This window comes from Thermobia domestica, chromosome 5 (assembly GCF_964235325.1).
Source record: "Thermobia domestica chromosome 5, izTheDome1.hap1.1, whole genome shotgun sequence".
In the NCBI taxonomy this organism is placed as follows: Eukaryota; Metazoa; Arthropoda; class Insecta; order Zygentoma; family Lepismatidae; genus Thermobia; species Thermobia domestica.
The window spans coordinates 47114485-47134960 of record NC_137458.1 but is presented as its reverse complement, the minus strand read 5'-3'; the positions used below and the strand labels follow the sequence as shown (position 1 = coordinate 47134960).

General features: G+C 35.5%; 1 protein-coding gene across 1 annotated transcript in view; it reads right to left on the bottom strand.

Annotated features, from left to right (window-relative positions):
• Positions 1 to 2889: 2889 nt before the first annotated feature.
• The window catches only part of Srp54k (signal recognition particle 54k), a 40227-nt gene continuing 22640 nt past the window's right edge, over positions 2890 to 20476 (bottom strand). The window contains exons 4-10 of the mRNA XM_081758667.1: positions 20284 to 20434; positions 17449 to 17597; positions 14390 to 14651; positions 12447 to 12555; positions 8964 to 9134; positions 7758 to 7853; positions 2890 to 3461 (exon numbers count right to left, since the gene is read on the bottom strand). Coding sequence (XP_081614793.1) covers positions 3373 to 3461; positions 7758 to 7853; positions 8964 to 9134; positions 12447 to 12555; positions 14390 to 14651; positions 17449 to 17597; positions 20284 to 20434 — 1027 coding nt within the window. The 3' untranslated portion in view covers positions 2890 to 3372. The remainder of the gene's footprint in view (positions 3462 to 7757; positions 7854 to 8963; positions 9135 to 12446; positions 12556 to 14389; positions 14652 to 17448; positions 17598 to 20283; positions 20435 to 20476) is intronic.

The window sequence follows — 20476 nt, the reverse complement described above, 5'->3', positions numbered from 1 at the left end:
TTTTTGTTTGTTTTACTCTCAGGAATCACTCTGCTTTTATACAACGAATTTAGCGCCATACTGTATAATGTATAAAAGCAAGTTTTTCCCGACCAGGGGTTTATCTACTATGATATACATTTACGAGGGCGTGAGTGTATGTAGAAATGTTTTGCAATACAAATTAATTTATTGCAATAAATAAATAAAAAATAAAATAAAATCGGTTAAAAAATTATTATATAAAATATGCCCTACCAAATAACCGGGTAAGGGAAAAAAAAGAGAGAGAAATAGATCCTGATCATGAGCGGAGTTAGGAATTGTTTGCTGGGTGGACCATTTTTTTACTGTTATTTAGTTTTATTTACGGTACTACAACTCTTAGTAGGTGGCATTTTTTTTCTGTCAAAAAGTTGGGGGCAATGTCCCCCCATAGGTCCGCCAATGGTTCTGGAAAAGTAAAAATTTCATTTAAAATTCACTGACTTTTCCAGTTTCTTTCTTTCTTTCTTTCTTTTTCTTTTTTTTTTTTTTTCATCATGAAATCCCCAGACTTTTCACGATTTTTCCATGTTTTCCAGGTCAGTGGGAACCCTGATTTTTATATATTCTCAGCTGCTTACGTAGGATTTGGGTTGTACTTTTAGCCCGGAAGCAATAGCTATTCACATGAGCAACAACTTTTGGCGTTTGTTTTCGTCTATGATTTTCATCATCATCATCATCAATACTTCTATATGGAAACACCTACTATACCACATCAAGTTGCTACATCACTGCTTATTTCACTAACAACTACGGTTTACCAAAAATGACCAATAAAAAGATAAGAACACTTGTTATTGACTGAATATGAGTTTTGATTTGATCAGGCTTGCAGTGAGTTAAGCACGTCGCCAGCACTACCAGAATCATTTGTTTCCAGTGGATTTCAAGGAAGTGCAAAGAAATACCAATTGTTATGTTGCGCAGTGGTCTATGAACACTATAGAAGATAGAAGTCAAACTTTTAAACTTCTTCAAGTCTACTACACAGATCTTCCATTGTATTTCTTAACATTTTTGTTGAAATATTTAAAATTCTCTGCCGATACTGTCCTTTAGTTCTTGGATAATAATCCGTGGACGACACTTATACACCTCACTGTTGAGATATCTCAACAGTTAATGACATGAACAGATGACATGAGGATTGTGTTGTCCACGACTGTGACATTTGAACACCTTTCTGCCAGCAGAAGCACTCTGTTTTGGTAATAGATTCTAACAGCCACAGTACGTCCTGCACCTCTCTAAACTTCTATATTTCTTTAAAAACAGGTATCCTTTTTCTGAAGCAATTAACAACCAATCAGTGTTGACAGTAGTGTTTGTAAAAATGTAAATTTCCCATTTTTATGAAAGACCCTGTACAACATACATATCAGCCTATGATTTCTTTAGCATCAGCTATGTTCTCTGAAAGCGTAAACACAACTTTTGGAACTGAAGTGATGAAACTACCTCACTCATCATTGATAACTTCGGATTCAGAGCCTAAATTTTAAAATACATACAAGGATAATTATTGGATTGCTCGTAAAATCATATTTTAAAAACAGCGTTTAGACAAAGAATGAGAAGCTCAAACCCTTAAGTATTCGAAGTAATATAATATTATTAAAAACTACACAAGGGGAAATAACACATAGATATCGATAAAACATCAGACCTATTTGAATTACAAGCAGCTTCTCCAAAATACGAAGAAATTTTACGCTCGGGCTGGAATTTAGGTTTTAAATTTACGGGATAGTTTAAATCGAGCTTTACATATCCAGTCCGCACAGACTAAACTACACAACACTTCTGAATGATTTGCCAAATGGGGTGCATTATTATCTATCCTAAATCAAATTACATTTAGTAAAAAATTAAGGTTTTCATTTCTTGTATAATACGCCGTTATATAAAGTGACAAGGAAATAAAGTAACATATCTTAGCATATTTGGATTTTTTTTACAAGACTAATTATTTTGATGCCTTGAAAATCACTGACATCTTTGATGAAAATTTCATCTGTACTCCTATTAATATACCATATCTTGCAGTGCACTGTAAGTTCCGATAGTTTTTCTGCAGTTTCTAAATGGAGAATAGTTCATTATGTTTTGGATGAAGAAATACGCAGACAGAATACGTAGAATTTCGTAACTAGTTTGATGCTTTAGAAGTACTGTTAATCTCGACAAAAATGTCAATGATTTTCAAGGTATTGAAATAATTGGTCTTTTAATAAAATCCAAAGGTATATTTATGTTAAGGTGTTACTTACTTTTCTTATTAAATCACATTTACTTACCAGTCTCTAGATCCATACTGAAAATCAACCTGTCTGGGCTTCTGTAAATAGTATTACCGGAAATAAAAATAATTTTTCTAACTACAAGTATCTTCCAGTTTCCTGATATGTAAAGAATGAATAAATACATGACTACAACGAGTATCAAGCCTGGGTCTCTAGCTTACCGTGCCGATGCACAAATCACTACAGTACCCAGTCCAGTCCCTACATAGACATACATTCTATCACTCTTGAATTCGGTACTCAGTGACAGAATATACATTATTTGAGGAGCAGACTGGATAGAAAATGCACCATTCTATCCAGAACAGTAAGGCAGAGACTCTGATTCGATTTCTGAATCTGACATGCATTTCTTAATTCTGTGTATGATTGAATTATAACCTATACCCGAATTAATGTGATATACAATCAGTTATTTCCTCCATTTATTTTCCAGTTCATCTGATAAGATTTTAAAAAATCATTTTGTTTAAATAGAAAATCGAAAACGAAAGTACACCATGAAGTACTGCGTTTTAGCAGCTACAAAAGAATGACAGGAACTAAAATGACTGCAAACTATTGTTTTCACATTTTATTATAAAACTTAACTTTTTACAAAGTATGACATTTGTACAACTTTCTCTTTTTATTTATTTATTTTAAATTACAGTCTCAGAAGTATTATTTTTCAAATAAGCCACACCACCCTGGTGTTTCTAAACAAATTGCACTTTTATAAATCAAGGTACAATATAACTTTTATTAAGGCTGTTGAATAAATTTACTTCCACGTATTCTTGTCTTTCTTCTGCTGGGTGGGTGCGGAGGGAGGGGAAGGAGAAAAGAAGAAACGCCATCATCCATCAATTCATCATACACTGCAATAATTGAAATTTACCTCGCATGCAGAAACGAATATTACAATACTGTACACGATGTGCCCTGAAAATACTTACAAAACTTCTTTATCAAAAAACAGGAAAAAAGAATGAGTTGACACGATTTCAACACTCGAATCTCTCTGTACTCTCCTTGCCATCAACCCCTAGCTTCTTTCGGATCATTTGCCGAAGCCCATTAGATTGCTTATTCCACCGGACGCTCCTTGTTGAAGCTGACGCATCATGTTTTGAAGACCAGACATGCCACCTGCAAAATAAACACATTTTAAATTAAAAGTTCTATTGATATTTAGAATACGCTAGTGATTCAAATATAAGCTACAAGAATTTGTTTCGCTAATTTGGCTAATATTTGATTCGATTGACCAATGGAATCATGAGCGTTTCTATATTTATATATGCTTCAATCTGTACTGTTCTACACCAGTTATCCAATTTGAGCAGCAATATTTTATACAGGGCCGGCTCTACCATATGTGCAACACGTGCATTTGCACGGAACGACAAAATCTGTCACAATTATATTATTTAAAATAAATATTTCTTGTTGGAAACACATTTCATGATGATGATCGTTAAATATACCAGCTGACCTTGTATTTGAATACTACATTCATAAATCATGTTTAGGTCACATTAGTCTAAGGTTACATTGACAGTGCTAAAGCAAATGGTTAAATAAATCCCAGCATGAATTGCTTGATTGTTGTCAAATACAAGAACTAAATTCTCGAACATTAACGAACACATGTTCCATTTAGTTGGTTATCACAGTTTTGATATAAAAACTAGTCTTGTCTTTGTCACAAACAAGTTCTTTATGGTGGAAACAAGTTCTTCTTCTTATTTTTTTTTTTTAATAGATGTAGAAGGCAAATCAAGAAATAAAGCTAAGAGAGCAAGTTGCATTGGAATTACAAACTGATATATTGGGACTGAAGCTCGATATTGAATTCTATAAAAAAGATTATCATCTTTCCTCTGAAGGGTGTTTGCTTTATCTTTCACTAACGTGATCCTTTATTATTTAAGAAAAAAAAAACACCCACAACGAGATTACATTTATAGTGTTTAGGCCTTTCTGAGTGCGAATGCTCTTTCTCTCCCATTTGTTGTTCATGTTGGGGGTAGCATACTTAAAATCGTGGTTTTTAAGATTCATTCTTTCTGGACAAAGGAGGCGCGAAAAATGCACGGGGCGGCAAATTGCCTAGGGCCGACCCTGATTTTACATACGCATATCGTATAATAAGACCTGTTAATTTTGTCATCTTTTTAACTTGGCTATCAGTTTAATTTGATCGCGTATATGTGGAACTATAAGTATAGTCACGTCTCACATATCATTACTACGTAAATTGGACACCTTTCTAAAGTTCAATATCTTTTGTAAAACTAACTGAAATACGTTTCACTATGTATTATTAAGAGGAGGACACAAACACAAAAGCAAGGCTCTCATCTTCCATAATAACAACTTTCTTTCCTGAATTTTCCATTCTTGCTGTCATATTAAATTTTAACAGCAATTTCTTTCACTAGACATTCTCTCAGCGATTTTCCTCGGACGAAACTATAATTTCTTAAAGAGTTATCGCACCATTATTTTGTACTCTACGATTTACCGTAGAAAGTAAATTTTCAGATGACCACTGCGACTTGGTCGGAGATCGTACTTGTGTCACTGGTTTACAATGGTAGCGCAGTAACACTTCACGACTTCTTAAAAAGTAAGTAATTTGAATGCTTACAGAACCATTATGGACAAAATCATTTTGAAAATGTTAAATCGACACTTTCAAGCTTTCAGGACTGACATCTGGTCATCGAGGCACAGAAAAAGAAGATTTGATTTGATTTTGAGTTTAGCGTCCCTTTCGGCAGTGAGACTATATGAGACGTGGACCTATAGCTTAACTTAGAATCCGAACTATATATGCTCCCACGGAAATCGAACCCGTAGACGAAGAGAAGTCTGATCTACCATTTGTAATTGACTGAGACACCGGGAGTTCCTTTTTCTTTTTCTGTGTTCTGAGGACCAGATGAATTCTATAAGCTTGATAGTGTATGCGAGTATATTTAATATTTTGCGAGAGCTATTGTCCACAACTGTTATGTAAGTAACTTTTACCTTAATTCGATTCGCATATACTGAAAGTGATAGATGATTAGGGAGAAGAAATGGAGAGACCTTCGTAAGAACTGAACTGACAATAGTTAATAATAATGATGATTATTATAATTACTATGATTATAACGAAGAGAAGCGAAAATTCAGAATGAAAAAAAAAAAAAAAAAAAAGGACGATATGGTATTCATTCGTATATTGGCTCTTGAGTAAATTGGTTATTTTCTATGGAACCGAGAATGATTGAGTTCGATAAGTTGTACTGCATCTTGCCTTTGTGCTTTTTTCTTTTCTTTCTTTTTCCATTTTAATATTTCTTCTTCTTTTTCCTTAAGCATTAAACAAGTCCTCTGTAATGCGAAAGCAACACTACGAATCCAGTTCACTTCAAACAAGTTCTGTGTATCTGCTTAAATTACAGGCTTATTCCTATATACAGAAGTTGTTTCCAATCTATGGTGACGAAATAAAACACTTTGTGAGGCATCACCAAGGGGAAGAGAAGGAAGCTGCCTGTCGTGTGTGCACCTTGAGCCATTAACTGTGCGTAAAAGGTGTGGTAAATACATATCGCGTCAAATACCGCTGAAAATAAATGCTTATTGGGAGGGTTACATAACTACCCTTTCCGACGTGAACTAGTTACAGTGCCATTATCAAACTGTGTAAGGAGCGTGAATTCACTGTGTCCAAAAATGGCATATCACGGATGTTGAAAGGGGCAGGTAAGTTAAGGCGTGGGATGATTCCTGTGGAGCAGAAACAGGCCAATCCCCGGCCTGCCACTAGCCACACACGAGCTAGAATTCGGGAAGTCGGGGGACTCTGGTCACCAGGGAGAAGCCACCCACATAGAGGAGTATCGCAAACCGCTTACAGACATCACTGAAGACAGTGCAACTATCACTCACCGCAATTTGAGGTTAGTAAAGTGACGGAGGGGGCGTGTTCATAAGCTCTTGCCAAAACACATGCAGGAACATCGCACCAACTGTCGAAAGCTGTATGAGCGGTACCTGGTCGCTGAAAAGTGGAAGTTTGCTGTAACATAGGACGAAGCATATGTTGGTCTGGATAACTGTCAGAATCCACGTGCAATTGTTTACTGATCGACAGGTTCGAGAGACTTTCAAAAATGGTTCACTGAATGCAAGGAAAGTTTTCGCACAGATTTCATGATCATTGCTGGATACTCGAACCAGGGCAGGCTGACCATACATTGTGTAGCCAAAAATACAAAGGTGAACTCGGAATATTATCACGCTAACTTCCTGACACTCGTTTATCGCCATGACTTCCCCATCTCTACGGGAGGGACAAGAATCGTGTGTGGGTGCATCAAGACAAGGCATCAAGTCTCACATCTCGCTCACCCACCTCTTCCTCCAACAAATGGCAGCAGAAACTGGAATTCGTACCAGTCCATTCACAGACATTCCAGTGAAGTTCCCTGATGCATCACCGATGGATTTTTGCGCTTTCGGTCTCCTGAAACGAGCCTAGTTTTACAGGAGACCTTCTACCATTGAAGGACTATGCAAAGTCTGTCAGGAGGAGTGGTTGTGCCTTGACATGACTACACTGCGTGCCAGTCTCCTACAGTGGAATATTCGCTATCAGGCAATTGCCCAGATGCGGGGCCATCAAATAAAGCACTCTAGATGGTGACGATATGGTTTCTCTTAAGGTATAAGTGCAGGTTGAAATCGTCACCATAGATCGGAAACAACCTCTGTATATAGTGTACATAAACAGTGTAAAACTTCACCTAATAAAATTACATTTTTTAAATTTACTATCAAATTGAAAATTGATAAGGTAAAACACAAAGCAATTATTTTATATAGTTTATGTGAAGTCAAAATTGAGCTGTGTTATGCAACAATCAGTCAACCCACAAAATTTAAAAAAATGAGTTAACCCTGTTGGAGGGTTCAAACATATGTAAGGAACATACTAAAAAATCCTGGTAACGCGTTTGCAAGCGGTCTGCCATCTAAGAGAAAAGTCAACCCACATACGGTAATATCTTATGGGGTCGAGAAACCTATAACTGCGATTTCCTCAGACTAACTCGTTGTAGGTTGAATGGTTGTTGCATAACACCGGCCAATTATTCATACTCTACTTAAAAGTAAATATAAAAATAACAAAACGTAACCCATTTGAAGCCCTGAATGTGACATCATGCTTTTTCTCTGCTCTATTTATAGTTTTTCATTTGTTTCTAGTAGGTCTGATTGCTTAAAAAAATCAATCCGCACAGTATCTCCTGTTTCGTCTCATTTTATTGTCTGTATAATTTAATCATGGGGCACAACTCTTATACATTAAAATTTTATGAAAATAAAAGCTATCTGAGGTAAACTGACTACTAACTTATAATTTCAGTTGTTAAAAACAGAACCTACCCATTTGATGTAGCAAACGAGGATCCATCATTTTGGCCATTTGTTGATTTAGTTTCGCCATTTGCGCTGGATTAACGTTCTTGGCCATGTCACCTCCTGAAGAAAGAAAAAAAAAAGGAGTAAATATTTCTGGCAATCTGATACAGTATACAATAACAGTCCAACTTCAGGAAAATTTAACAAAGGAGGAGGGAGAGGGGTTAGACGCAGAATACCATGTGTGCGTTGAAGCTTATAAAACTATAAATTACATTAAATACTTTACTATTGGTATTATATATATACACAGTGGATTCTCTGTTAACTAAAAACCAAGCCAAACCACTGGGCGTAACAGCCCATTTCAGGGCCTGAGCCGCTCCAACGCCATCTGTCAGCGACAATGGTAATGGAGAACAGAAAATGGCATTAATGTTACACTTGACCCAAGACAAAAAATGATCGACAGCTAATAGTACATATAAAACTATGGTGAACAATTTCAGGTATATGCTCAAGTGACAGTGTAGGGCGGCAAAACAGTCACGAGAACATGTGGATTCTTTATCTAATACAATATTTTGGTTATGGACATACTAACCTACATCTAGTATGTGTTTTCACAACTGTATAAAGAATTATCTTAAATTTTATACAAAAAAGAATGTTTCCTCATTTGCTCCACACATCGGAGTAACTTCACCTGCATTTGCCTCAAAATGGATGATAGACAGCGAGTACTTGCCCGTGACCTTGCTTTCTATACTACCCTGTCCACAGCCCAGATATCAAATTGATGTGTACTTATGGGAACAGGCCAAAGAGTAAGTTTACAAAAGAAATTCGAAAACTAAACATATTTGATAAACGAATTACAGAAGTAATTAAAACATCCCTTTCCAAATTTTGCAGGCAGCAGCTAATTACGGAAGAATGTGGAAAATGCAGCAGTTTATGTTCGATTTTCGAACTTTTATCCCCTTATGATTATGTTAATTTCCCTAATAATGCTTTATATTTATAAAAACGTACTCAACACTTTTAAAATAGGGAATTACTTTTCATACACTCTGTTTTCAAACATGATCATATACCTTGATTTCTTCTTAATATATAACAAAATTGTGTTGTAAAATACATCACGTGCACCATTATAAATACAAATTAAATTTGTAAGTACACAAAAGCCACACATATATCAAAGAATAAAGAAAATATTGAACAAACCTTTGAAGAGGCCTTTAATTCCACCCATTTTCTTAACGACAGCTGCGAATTTCGTGTATTGTGACAAAAGATCTCGGACTTCTTTCTCCGTGACACCAGCTCCATGCGCAACTCTTATTACTCTACCAGGCTGTTTACTGAACAATTTGTACCCATCTCGGTTGTCCAATTCTGTTTAAATGAAACAAATAAACAAACAATATTACTTGTAATCCAAAAGCGAATAAAACGTTTTTAAATTTAAAACATTCAACTGGACAAGTAAATGTATCACTAAAAATACATTAAAAAAAAAAGTAAATTTTTAGAAGACTTGTAGGCCCATGCAATTTTTAAGAAGAAACCCATCCGCCTGGGTTCTTACGTATTAAAACTACTAGCGTTCACAGGATATATATATATATATATATTACCAGAAGGGCTGGATTTGTGGGAAAGCAGAAGAGTACATAGTTGAACTCCTACAGCTGAGAACTGATGTCGTTTCAGTGAGAAAATATTTCGCATATTTGGACAATTTATCAAATCCATTCTCATAGTATAACTTTTAAGAAAATATCGATATATCTCACAAAAAGTACTTTCGTGCAAATCGTACTCTTTTATTTATTTATTTATTTATTTTTTAATACAGTGCATAAATATCATCATATTTGAAAGTTACATGATTTTACCTACATTTAAACAATCCACAACAAATCCTTTCTCTTCCTAGTTTACTGATCTCGTTCTTTTTGTTGAATAAAGATTTTTCCATTTGTTTACAGAATAACAAGTACGACTTCCAACGAAACTCCTACCTTCTTATTTGTGTTCCTTTTTTCTACCTTCAGAAGTTAATCCCTTGAAAAGGGGACAAAGAGCGAACTAAAAAATCAATTCGAATATACAGTGCAGTCCACTTATAACGAATTTCAAGGGATCAACACAATGAGTTCCTTGTATCCGAACTTCGTTAAACAAACTCATGTATTTTTCCGAATTATGGAAAAAAAACAAAGGATTAGATAACAAGCAGATACGTTTAAAAAAGAATAAACAGCAGTATAGCGTTACATCTGAAGATAATTTTATTAATTGGGTTGTTATCTAGCGTATCGTACAGTCACGAACATACATAAGTAGGGGCAGGAATTTTTCGCAAGTTGCGAAATCGCAAAAGTTTTCCTACAAAGCCGAGAGTTGGTTTTCCAACGAGCTACGTCAGATTGAGTGTCACGACAAAATGCGATAACTGACATTTTGAGCGAAATGTGCCGCAAAACGCGACAAATTGCGAATTTTTAAAAACGCCAATTTTAGTTGTTAAAATACAGAAATAAAAAATACATTTTTTTCAAAGGGGAGAAAAATTTAAACTTAAATAACTTGTGACTGTCGGCAATATAGCTTCCAATAACAAATACTGACTGTGAAAGATTTTTTTTTTTTTTTTTTTTTTTTTTTTTTGTGAAATACAACTTGGAAATCAATGATAGAAAGCTACAAATGAAAGAAGGCAATGTTGAAACATGCAACATGCTCCACTTTTCATTAGAATAATAATTTGCAGACGAGATATACTATAAGATACTGCACTAATGTATTGTATGTATGTGTTTTTACATGTATATATGTTTTCGGTGTATAACTAATACAAAATGTGGTGTTTTGTGATGACAATTGTGATGATACTGTGCTAGTGTATTTTAAGTTTATTTTGGAATTGTATTGTATTGTTTAGTGTATTTTGGAATTGTAAAAGGAGAAAGAAGTAATTTGTTATTAGTAACTGCATAAAGAATAACTTCATTGTCCTAAGTAGCATTATTGATTTATTGCTTATTACTTATATTGGGCTTACATTAGAATTTGTATAATTTATATCAGAGTTTGTAAAATAATTTACTTAGCGACAAAATGAGAAATTTTATATCTCAAAATGCAACAAAATACGAAATTTTTAATTTCAAATACGAAATTTTTAATTTCAAATTGCGAAAAACTCCTGCCCCTATACATAAGTAGATTTAAGAGTCTTTATTTCTTATAGTACCATCCTCTACTTATTTATGTTCGTGGCTATACGCAGTTCTTCCTACCTGTTGAAGTACAGCACGCTTGAAGAAGTCTGTAATTTTCTTCTGAACCATGTCTGCTGCTACTGTTCGTACCATTGCTGTTTCCACTTCCTCAAATGCCCGAAATGCATTGAACGGTACCGTGTTGCTGTGTTCGAAAATATGGCGTTGCAAGTTTTCCAAACTTTGGATCGCTTCATTGGAACTAACGGGTTGTTTTACATTTTCCGCTTTTTCCTCACCGAAATCTGCTTCGTACAATGTAAAATACGAATTACAGGGGCGATTTCTGCTGTCATCCGAGTGGGAGAGGAAGGAGTAAGTCATGCCTGACTTGCACAGCGAGGACAGCTATGAAAACCAGTTTTGCGCGAGCAAAAGAAAAGAAACCATGATCCCGTTGTGAAAATTTCGCTATAAGCAGTTTTTACGGAAAATATTGTTCGTAATATAGGTAATTTCTTCCATGTTTTAAATAGGTAGTGTGACGGGGATTTCATTGATGTTTGTAGTATCCAATAATTCGCTATTTCCGAGTTCGTTGTAAGTGGGTTGCACTGTATACATTTACTTGTATTTTTCCCTTCTTCTTTGCTTTCTATACATGTTGGATACAGTGTGATGGAAAATTTTCATTCAACTGCTTTTGGGCAAAATTTGCATTTTTCCAACTACCTATTTTTCTGTTTTTTATTAATTCTTTACCCCTTTCACTTCAAAATGTTCAATTTTTGTTAAAATTCCGGGAAGAGCTAAAGTCCTTCAGCTCTCCCTCTGTATACATCATTGATTACAACCTATCTAGCTTCTTTACTTAAAACATACTAACTGTTCACTGGTAAATTTTCACGTATTTTCCGTATTTATCGCTAGATGGCAATATACAATAGAACTTTTCCTACTGTGAGCATACACACTTGTGACATGTAATGTAAAAACAAATGATAGACAGTTCACGTGTTTTAATGCAAATTATACCGTTAAGTAAGTTCATAAATTTTTGGGTCACAATTGCTCAAGGATAAGACAAGTCAGAGATCTGTTTACTAATAGATCTGATCATCAAACAATGTCCCTTATATCTGTGTGCAATTGGGACAATATAAGATTTCGGTTCTCGACTTACAAGGGGAGAATGAAACACGAAGAGAAGTGTAAGAATTTGACAGATAAATCCAGGGACAAAATAGCTTTGGTTATAAAAAGTTTTTTTTTATGTTGAAGAGATTCTTTTTTACATATATTTGTAACTAACGCCATGTACTACTAATGCTGTTTTTTTTTTCTTTTTTTTCATGCATATATACCTTTGACACTAACATTATATGAGTATTTAGTTCTCATTTATACATATATTTCAATTCAAAGAAAAATTCTGATTGTACCATCTACTTTTCACACTATACATAAATATTTTCCTCACCTCCGTCGTTCATACTGTCCATGATTGTCATTAACTTCTTCAGTCTTGCCATAGATTCCTGTTCGCTACCTTTTGATAGGAAATCTTGGCTAAAACCGGGAATCATTCCCTGAAAAGAAAATGTATCACTAAAATATGTAGTAAAATAAAAAGCAGATGAAATACAGGCACAAACTTTTTTTTTTTTTTTTAAGTTTAACGCCCTACGATTATAAGCCGAGGCTAATGGAAAGAGTATGATAATTGTAGAATGGTGAAAGTGGAAGGAAACGGAACAATACGAAGAAAAGTACGAATACGGTGTTTGCCTACTACAAAACTCACTTGGCACAGGATGGGATCGAACCATAGACCTCATGCATAAGAGGTAACCATTCTACTACTGAGCCACCGCGGCTCCCCAAATAAAAGTATACACTGTGAAAGTGTCATGTACTTAATATTACCCATTCTTTGGTTCTATAGCAGCTTTGGCATAGAAGGTAAGATGGTGTCTGAGTAATAGGTAGTAATAAGTAATTAGAACATCGGCCTTCGTGAGCGTAATTTTTATTTATTTATACTGGAGCTTCATCATCATTATTATCGGTATTCTGTCATTACCAGCAGATCATTGCTGCAAACTGGTAAGTTTCCATACACCACAGTTCTCAGCTAACTTCATCATCTTGAAGTAGCAATTTCATGTTTTAACATCGTCTATCAATTGCATCTTTCTATCCTTCCTCCTTTCCTTACCAATAGTTTCTCATTCGTTTACCGTTCGTGACCTTCCCGCTGGTCTAGTGGCAAGTACGTGCGCCCTTGATGCACATGATCTCGGATTCGATTCTCGGTGGGAGAGCTCAAAAGACTTAATTTCACAATCATTTACTTTCATTAGTATTTAATTTTAATAAATTATGTTAATTTTAATAAATTAACAATTATTTAATTTTAATAACCGTATGTTAAAACTATTTTGTTTATTACGAATTAAATACAACTATTATTTAAAAAGTAGTTCACAGGATAACAAAACAACATGATATGTAATCAAATGCAGTTGAGTTCGTTCCTCTAGTCACTGCCTTAACTTAGATTTTGAGGGAAATGTTATTCTGGTAACAATGAAATTTCTTTGGATGGCAACACTGAAAATTCTACTGTGTAGAATTCGTAAGGTTCACATTTTCTGTTGCAGAATAACATTATCTATGATTATGGTAAGTTGCATTTCATTATCTCCCTCCACTTATGAAAAACAAGCAAAAGAAAATTGGTAAATTCTGTATTAGTTTCAGAATGTCAGGCTCTTAAGATGGAATTTGAACCACTGTAATACATTCAAATTTCAATTCTCTTCCAACGGGAAATGAACCTGGAATCTAGCACATCAAGGCAAGCTGGACTATTTTGACATTACACAATATTTATAAAAATTCTATAATACTAGTAGTAGTTCTATAATACTAGTGTAAGAAAATACAGGAGATAGCAGATATAATACACACATTGTGTTGAAGTTATTGCGATATTCACGTATGGCAGAATGAAAAGTGGGGAAACAACATAAACCCTTAAAGACACACAGACACAACAGTGTTTACCAGAACTTAGGTAAACTGGAATCAAACCTTCAGAACAACAAAATTCTTGGCATCAGGAATAAGTATTCTGCCACTGAGCCAAAAAGTGTTCTAATTAATCAACTCGGTGACTTGTAAATTTTGTCGTAATTGTATAGGACATATCCAGGAAATCCTTCGATCTTGATTTGGACATCTTGTTTAATGCACCATCGACGTATTCAACTAATCTCACTAAAGAAAAGCACAAAAATACCCTGCGTACTTTTTCCGCTCGGAACTTTCATCATATGAAACACACTAAAACACATGCGCACCATCCACACTAAATTTCAATTTAACTAAAAATAAATAGTAATTACTGAAACTGCTTACCATAATTTGTGAGAACGGTCCCATTTTCATGATATTCTGAAACTGTTCATACATGTCTCTTAATGTAAATTGTCCATGCTTTATTTTCTCAATTAGTTCTTCATTATCGTCCAACTTAAGTTCGTTAACTTTGTCTATCAAGCCTTCTATATCACCCATTCCGAGTAATTTACTAACAAAGGGTTTCGTTTTGAAAGGTTCAAAGTCATCTATATGCTCACCAGTACCAATGAAAATTATAGGACTTTCAGTGGCAGCAACTCTGTAAAAAAGAGAAGTGAAAATTACTAACTATTATTTAACAATATAATTACGTGGGAAAATCGAAGCAAGCAATACATTTTAATATAAAATCGAGAGATAGGGGCAATGTCGTAGACTTTTGTAGAATGACCCCAATGTAACTTCCGATTTCTTCCAGCGCACGGCACTGGTATCATTTGCCAAAGATAGCTGGAATGCTCAAGACCTCCAAGCCACATGAGCAGCGAAACGTTTTCTATGGATCTAGAAACATGCATTCACTAATATTCATAAAGAAATGGAACAGGTCTACGAGGATAAGTGTTTAACAGCGCAAAGTGTGTAGTGGTGATGCAATGAGTTTGAAAATGGACAAGAAAATGTCCAGGACAATGAGTGATCAGGGCAAACTCGATCTTCGTTGACACTGCACATGGCGAACGAAACAATTACCAAACTTCACTCTTGGGAGCGGGATATTATGGAGCATCCCCCTTACAGTCCAAACCTTGAACCAGTGATTACCATCTTTTTGGTTCATTGCAGAACATAGGTGCACGAACGACACCGAAATGTAGAACATTGTTCGTCGCTGGTTTCGTGATCAGCCGGCCTCCTACGCAGCGGGCATCGAGAAACTTGTGATACTGTAGGACAAGTGCCTAAACAGACATGGTGTTTATGTGGGAAATAGAAAAGTGAAGGAACTATCTTGCTTTTCGTTTATAGTCTGTAATCTGGCAATATATCAGTAAGCGCAAAGACTTTTCGATTTTCCCTCGTATATTATGAAGCACACAATTTATAGAATCAAAAATAAATATTGGATTGATGGAATTGAAGTGCTCAATTTTACATTTAATGGAAAACCATCCTCTGTAACGCAAAAAATGGATGGACTGAGGTCACGTGTACGATGTTACAAACTCCGCCCATGCATGGAAAATAAACTGGGGTGCTCCACCAGTCAGGAGGCAGCGTGTTGAACAGGGATGTGTGTATAAGTTAACCAAGCAGGACGATAATTGCGAGTGATTTTCTTTCACCAGTTCGAACTGGGTGGGATATTCTGAACATCTAACAGCGAAGAACATCAACAGTGCATTTCGGCCTGGAATGGTAAATAAGCGCATCTACTGCACTAGTTTGTGAAACGTCGTGCTGATGACAGAATATTAAACAATGAGCCCTGCTGCCACCGACTTACAGCATGTACCGAGCTCCTCAGAAACACCTGGAAGCATACCCTCACGAAAGTGTCCACGCAGCTGCAGATGAGTCATTCATACTTTGCACCACTGTCATTTATGCGGCTCTGCGTACTCGGTAATACCAAAACGTATGACTCAGGGGTGAAATATTACTTGACATTCGCCATCTTGTGTGCAGTCTTCTGAGTCTACGGAATAACTGGGAAGGTTTCCAGCACCGGACTGTCCTTTTCATGAAAAATGAATACGCTACGACAACTGTACTCGATCAGGCAGTAGTTGGGGATCATAATATATGTCCAGAATGGTTTCCACAATCACTCCTCCACCTGCAGAAGGTGCTGCTGATATAGTGGTTTTGGTGGGAGTGACACATTATATGTTTTTGCCCGTCGCTGAAAAATCGTAACTGCGGATCGATACGGTACTGTACTCCATGGCACCACAAATTTGTTCGCAAGCATCCAGGAACAAACAAAAGACATAGTGTGCTCATGTTAGACGAAAATCTAAGCCCACTATCGCTCAAAGGACGATACAGACACTCCACGAATCATCATCTTCATCATAAGTATTCTGGCATTATTTGCAGGTCACTTGCCGCAACTTAAGCTTCCACGGTCTTCAGGTAACTTTTTCGTCTTCATGTACGATTTTTTTTTCTTTTTTGTTTGTTTGTTTTTGTTTTGATACCGTACATCAAATGTAGCCTCCTTCGCCCCCTTCCTCTCTTTTCTGCCACCATACCTTCTAACACATCCCTCATGATACCGTTTCTTCTTAGTCAATGACTCAAATAGTTTCTTTCCCTCTTTTGAATAATACCTAGAATATTCTTTTTTCCCCAGAATTTCTAACACCCTCTCATTCGTTTTCCTCTCAACCCAGCTAATTCTCTCCATTCGCCTCTACTATACACTAACATTTCGAATACTTACAATTGTTTCTCATATTTTTTGCGTAGTGTCCATGTTTCTAGCCCATACAGTATAATACTCCACACGAACCATTTTATGAGTCTTTTCTCTCAACTCTTTATTCAAGGTCCCACATAATAGAATTTTCTTACTTCCTAAAGGCTTCTTTCGCCATTCCTATCCTTGCTTTTATTTCACGCCCGCATTTCATATCATTACTAATAATACTGAATGGAAGTGATATCCCTTCATCACCCACCATATTCTTATGACGGTGCTCCCCTTCCTCATATTTTAGAGTATCTCGATCATTTTGGACAGGGAAGACCTTTCCTGGTGACCGGTGATACAACGTTAGGGACTTATTCGCATCGTAGACTTCCATCTTATTTCGGCATGGAATCCAATCGTTGGCTGTGCGATAACAAAAATGTGTAGCTAAAGCTGAAGACTGTTATGACTATTGTAGTTTCTTCTCCTCTCTCTCCTTTGAAATTTACACACGTACCGTACAATTCAATTACAACAACCCAATATTACTAACAATGGCCCTCCCTATACTGCTACTTTTTTGAATATGGAAGCAGGGAATATGAAAAAGAATAAACCTAGACTTTATTAAAGGTATAATCCAAACTTTCAAAAGTGATATTATGAATGTTTTAATTTTATTACGTAAAATACTTACGCACTTAAAGCACCACCACCTTTCGCATGCCCATCTAATTTTGTGATTATTACAGAGCCTACGTCGACTTTTTCTTTAAATGCTCTTGCTTGCGATTCACAAGCCTGACCAATGGTAGCATCCATAACGAATATAATATTGTCTGGTTTCTGGAAGAGAACAATGAATAAGTAATATAAATATATTACACAGTCAAAACATATTTATTTGCAACGTCTTTCTTATAGAACAAATAGAAGTTGAACTTCGATTTGCAATTCACATAACTGACTAAATGCTTGGTCAATTTACTATATACTTGTAGTCAATGGTACTGGATGTAGTAATTTTTTTCAATATCTACATTACACTAAAATTATAGCTAGTTACTACATATTATAACATTCGTCACTGCTTTGAAGCCATTTTTAAGTACACATAATTTCAGACGAGACAAGGATAAGCACTTTACTTGTTAGTGAGTCCGTAATATCAAAGGAAATGCAAACAACAAAGTGAAAATGTATTTTAGTAATAATAAAATTGCCAGGTATTATTGTCTATGGTGGGCAGTGGTCAGCCAGAAAAGCTCCAGTTTGGGTGATGTGAGATCAGTTCTCATTGCAATTATTTCTGGTTTTCTACGACCGGAGTTTACTATTCCTTACTTCAAGTACATTCCTAATTGTGTATCGAGTACATTGTAATACTTCGAATGACTCACCTGGTAATGTTCCTTAGTTCCTTGATTTATGATGCCGGATAAATACCGAAACTTCTGTGCTGACCGAGAACTGATCTTAGGATCATACGTGCTTACCACAGAATACAGCGGAACATAACAACAAAAAACTTAAACTTTTAATTTAACGTCCCACGGTTACGCCTTTGCTAAAGATAAGTGATTAATGGAAGAGAACTATTATGGAAGAATTGGTAAAATAAGAATGCAGGAGAAAAGGGAAAATCCTGAGAAAATATACGAAAAAATGTTGTGACCAGACATTCCTTTTTAACGAAATTGACCCTTTTTTCAGAAAGTTATATACTTTCCCAAGAAAATTGCAAACGGTGCGCAAAATGTCCCGAAATATCCCGTTTTTAGTTCGCAGTTACGCAGTACAATCGGAAAGTTACACAATACAATCAAAATCCAGTTCATTGGTATACAAGATCACAAACGATGATCCTCGCGAAAACACATGACGGAACTCATCATCACACAAACAACTTCATTTTTTATTGTATATGCTGATCGGTAATGCCATCTGGATACGGACTGATTCATAAGTATGCTAGATTCGTGTTAAAAATAACAATACGAAGGCCAAATTGGTAGACAATTGATTGTCTTGAAAAATATATTGATAGACGATAAAATTGGACACTTACAAATGTATTAATTAAATTTCGAAGAAGAAAACCACATCAATAACTTTGTTAATTTGTACGTTCCACCCAAGAACAAAGCAATTATTCAAACATTACAACCAACGTTATAACTGTTAGGTATTCCGTCTTCACATTTGTTCTCAAATGAAAAATACTGAATTCTTAGAAATAAGGACCTGGTGTCTTTAAAAAGACGAAATGTGCCATTCTAAGTTTCAAATTTAACATTATAAAATGAAATGAATAAATGATGAAAAAAAAAGTAACTTTATTTTTTATATATCTAAATAAACCTACAGATGTTAGAAGAAACATTAGAATGAATGAAGGAGGAGACAGCAGAGAATTCCTATAAAACTCCTCAACGTAATGTTGTCCTTAGTCATCATATGTCTAGAATGGCAACAAAGGTGAGAACTATACACTGGTTTATGGTGCAATCTACGGTAGAAATTTTGTTTCAACTGCTATTATAAATAAAAGCAAAAACTCCTGAATTAAAAGAAAGAAAAACTTTTCACTGTCCAACTTATAATAGTAACCAACTTCAACCATTCCAATCATGACGTTTTAGACCAGTCGAATCCTATCATCAGGTGTGATAAGTCTAAAAGGAAGATTAAAATATTGGTAAAAGCATATTGATTACTTATTAATTTAAAAATCTTTTGGAGGCAGTGTTATGGACAAAAACTGAATTGAAATCTTTTAAGTCGATGTACCACGGTGACGCCCTTCAGACTAAAGGATATGGATAATCACCGGTAATGGAAGTGAATTATTATGAAAGAATTGTAGGAAGATTAGGAACAACCCCGAGAAAACCCACACTATCATGATGTCCATCACGAACTAATATGGCCTGAAATCAAATCTGGAGCCCCTCGCACCAAAGATGAGCATCCTACTACTGAGCCGACGTGCCCCTGCAGAGCTATGGAGAGCACAATGCAGATCCTTGACGCAACTCTCCCAGTAGATTTTTAAATTAGTGGACTAAGGTAAGCACTCCATATATTTTTATCAATATTTCAACCTTCTTTTTAATCTTCACCGTATAATCGAATTCCATTGGTTCTGAAAAGTCGTGAAACTGAAACTCCATTTTCGAATGGCATAGTTTCAGTGATAGTGAACCAATAAAATTAGTGCTAATACTAACAACAGTGGTGAATCAATATAACCAGTGCTATAACTAATAGTAATAGAGAGAGAGCTCCCTCATGACTAAGCAGTTAGCGTACGCGCCGTTGATGTGGGAGACCAGGTTCGATTTCAGGCGAGAGCTTACATGGTTTTATTCCACGTTAAGCTGTATGTAGGTCCACGTCTCATATAGCGTAACTGCTGAAAGGGCCGCTAAACTCAAAATCAAATCAAATTAAAATAGTAATAGAAATATCTTAGTAGTCTATAAAAACATTCACACAATCGGCTATGCATTCTGTAATCCACAAAACTTACGATTGCATTTGAAACTTGCAACATTTCCTCGAATAGAGATTCTTCTTGTTTATGCCGACCGCTGGTATCAACAATGATAATCTCAAAACCTTCTTTCTTGAACATATCCACACCATCTTGAGCTATTACTACGGGATCCACTTCAGTATAACTGCATAAAGAAGAGAAAAATGTAAGGGTAAAATAATACACA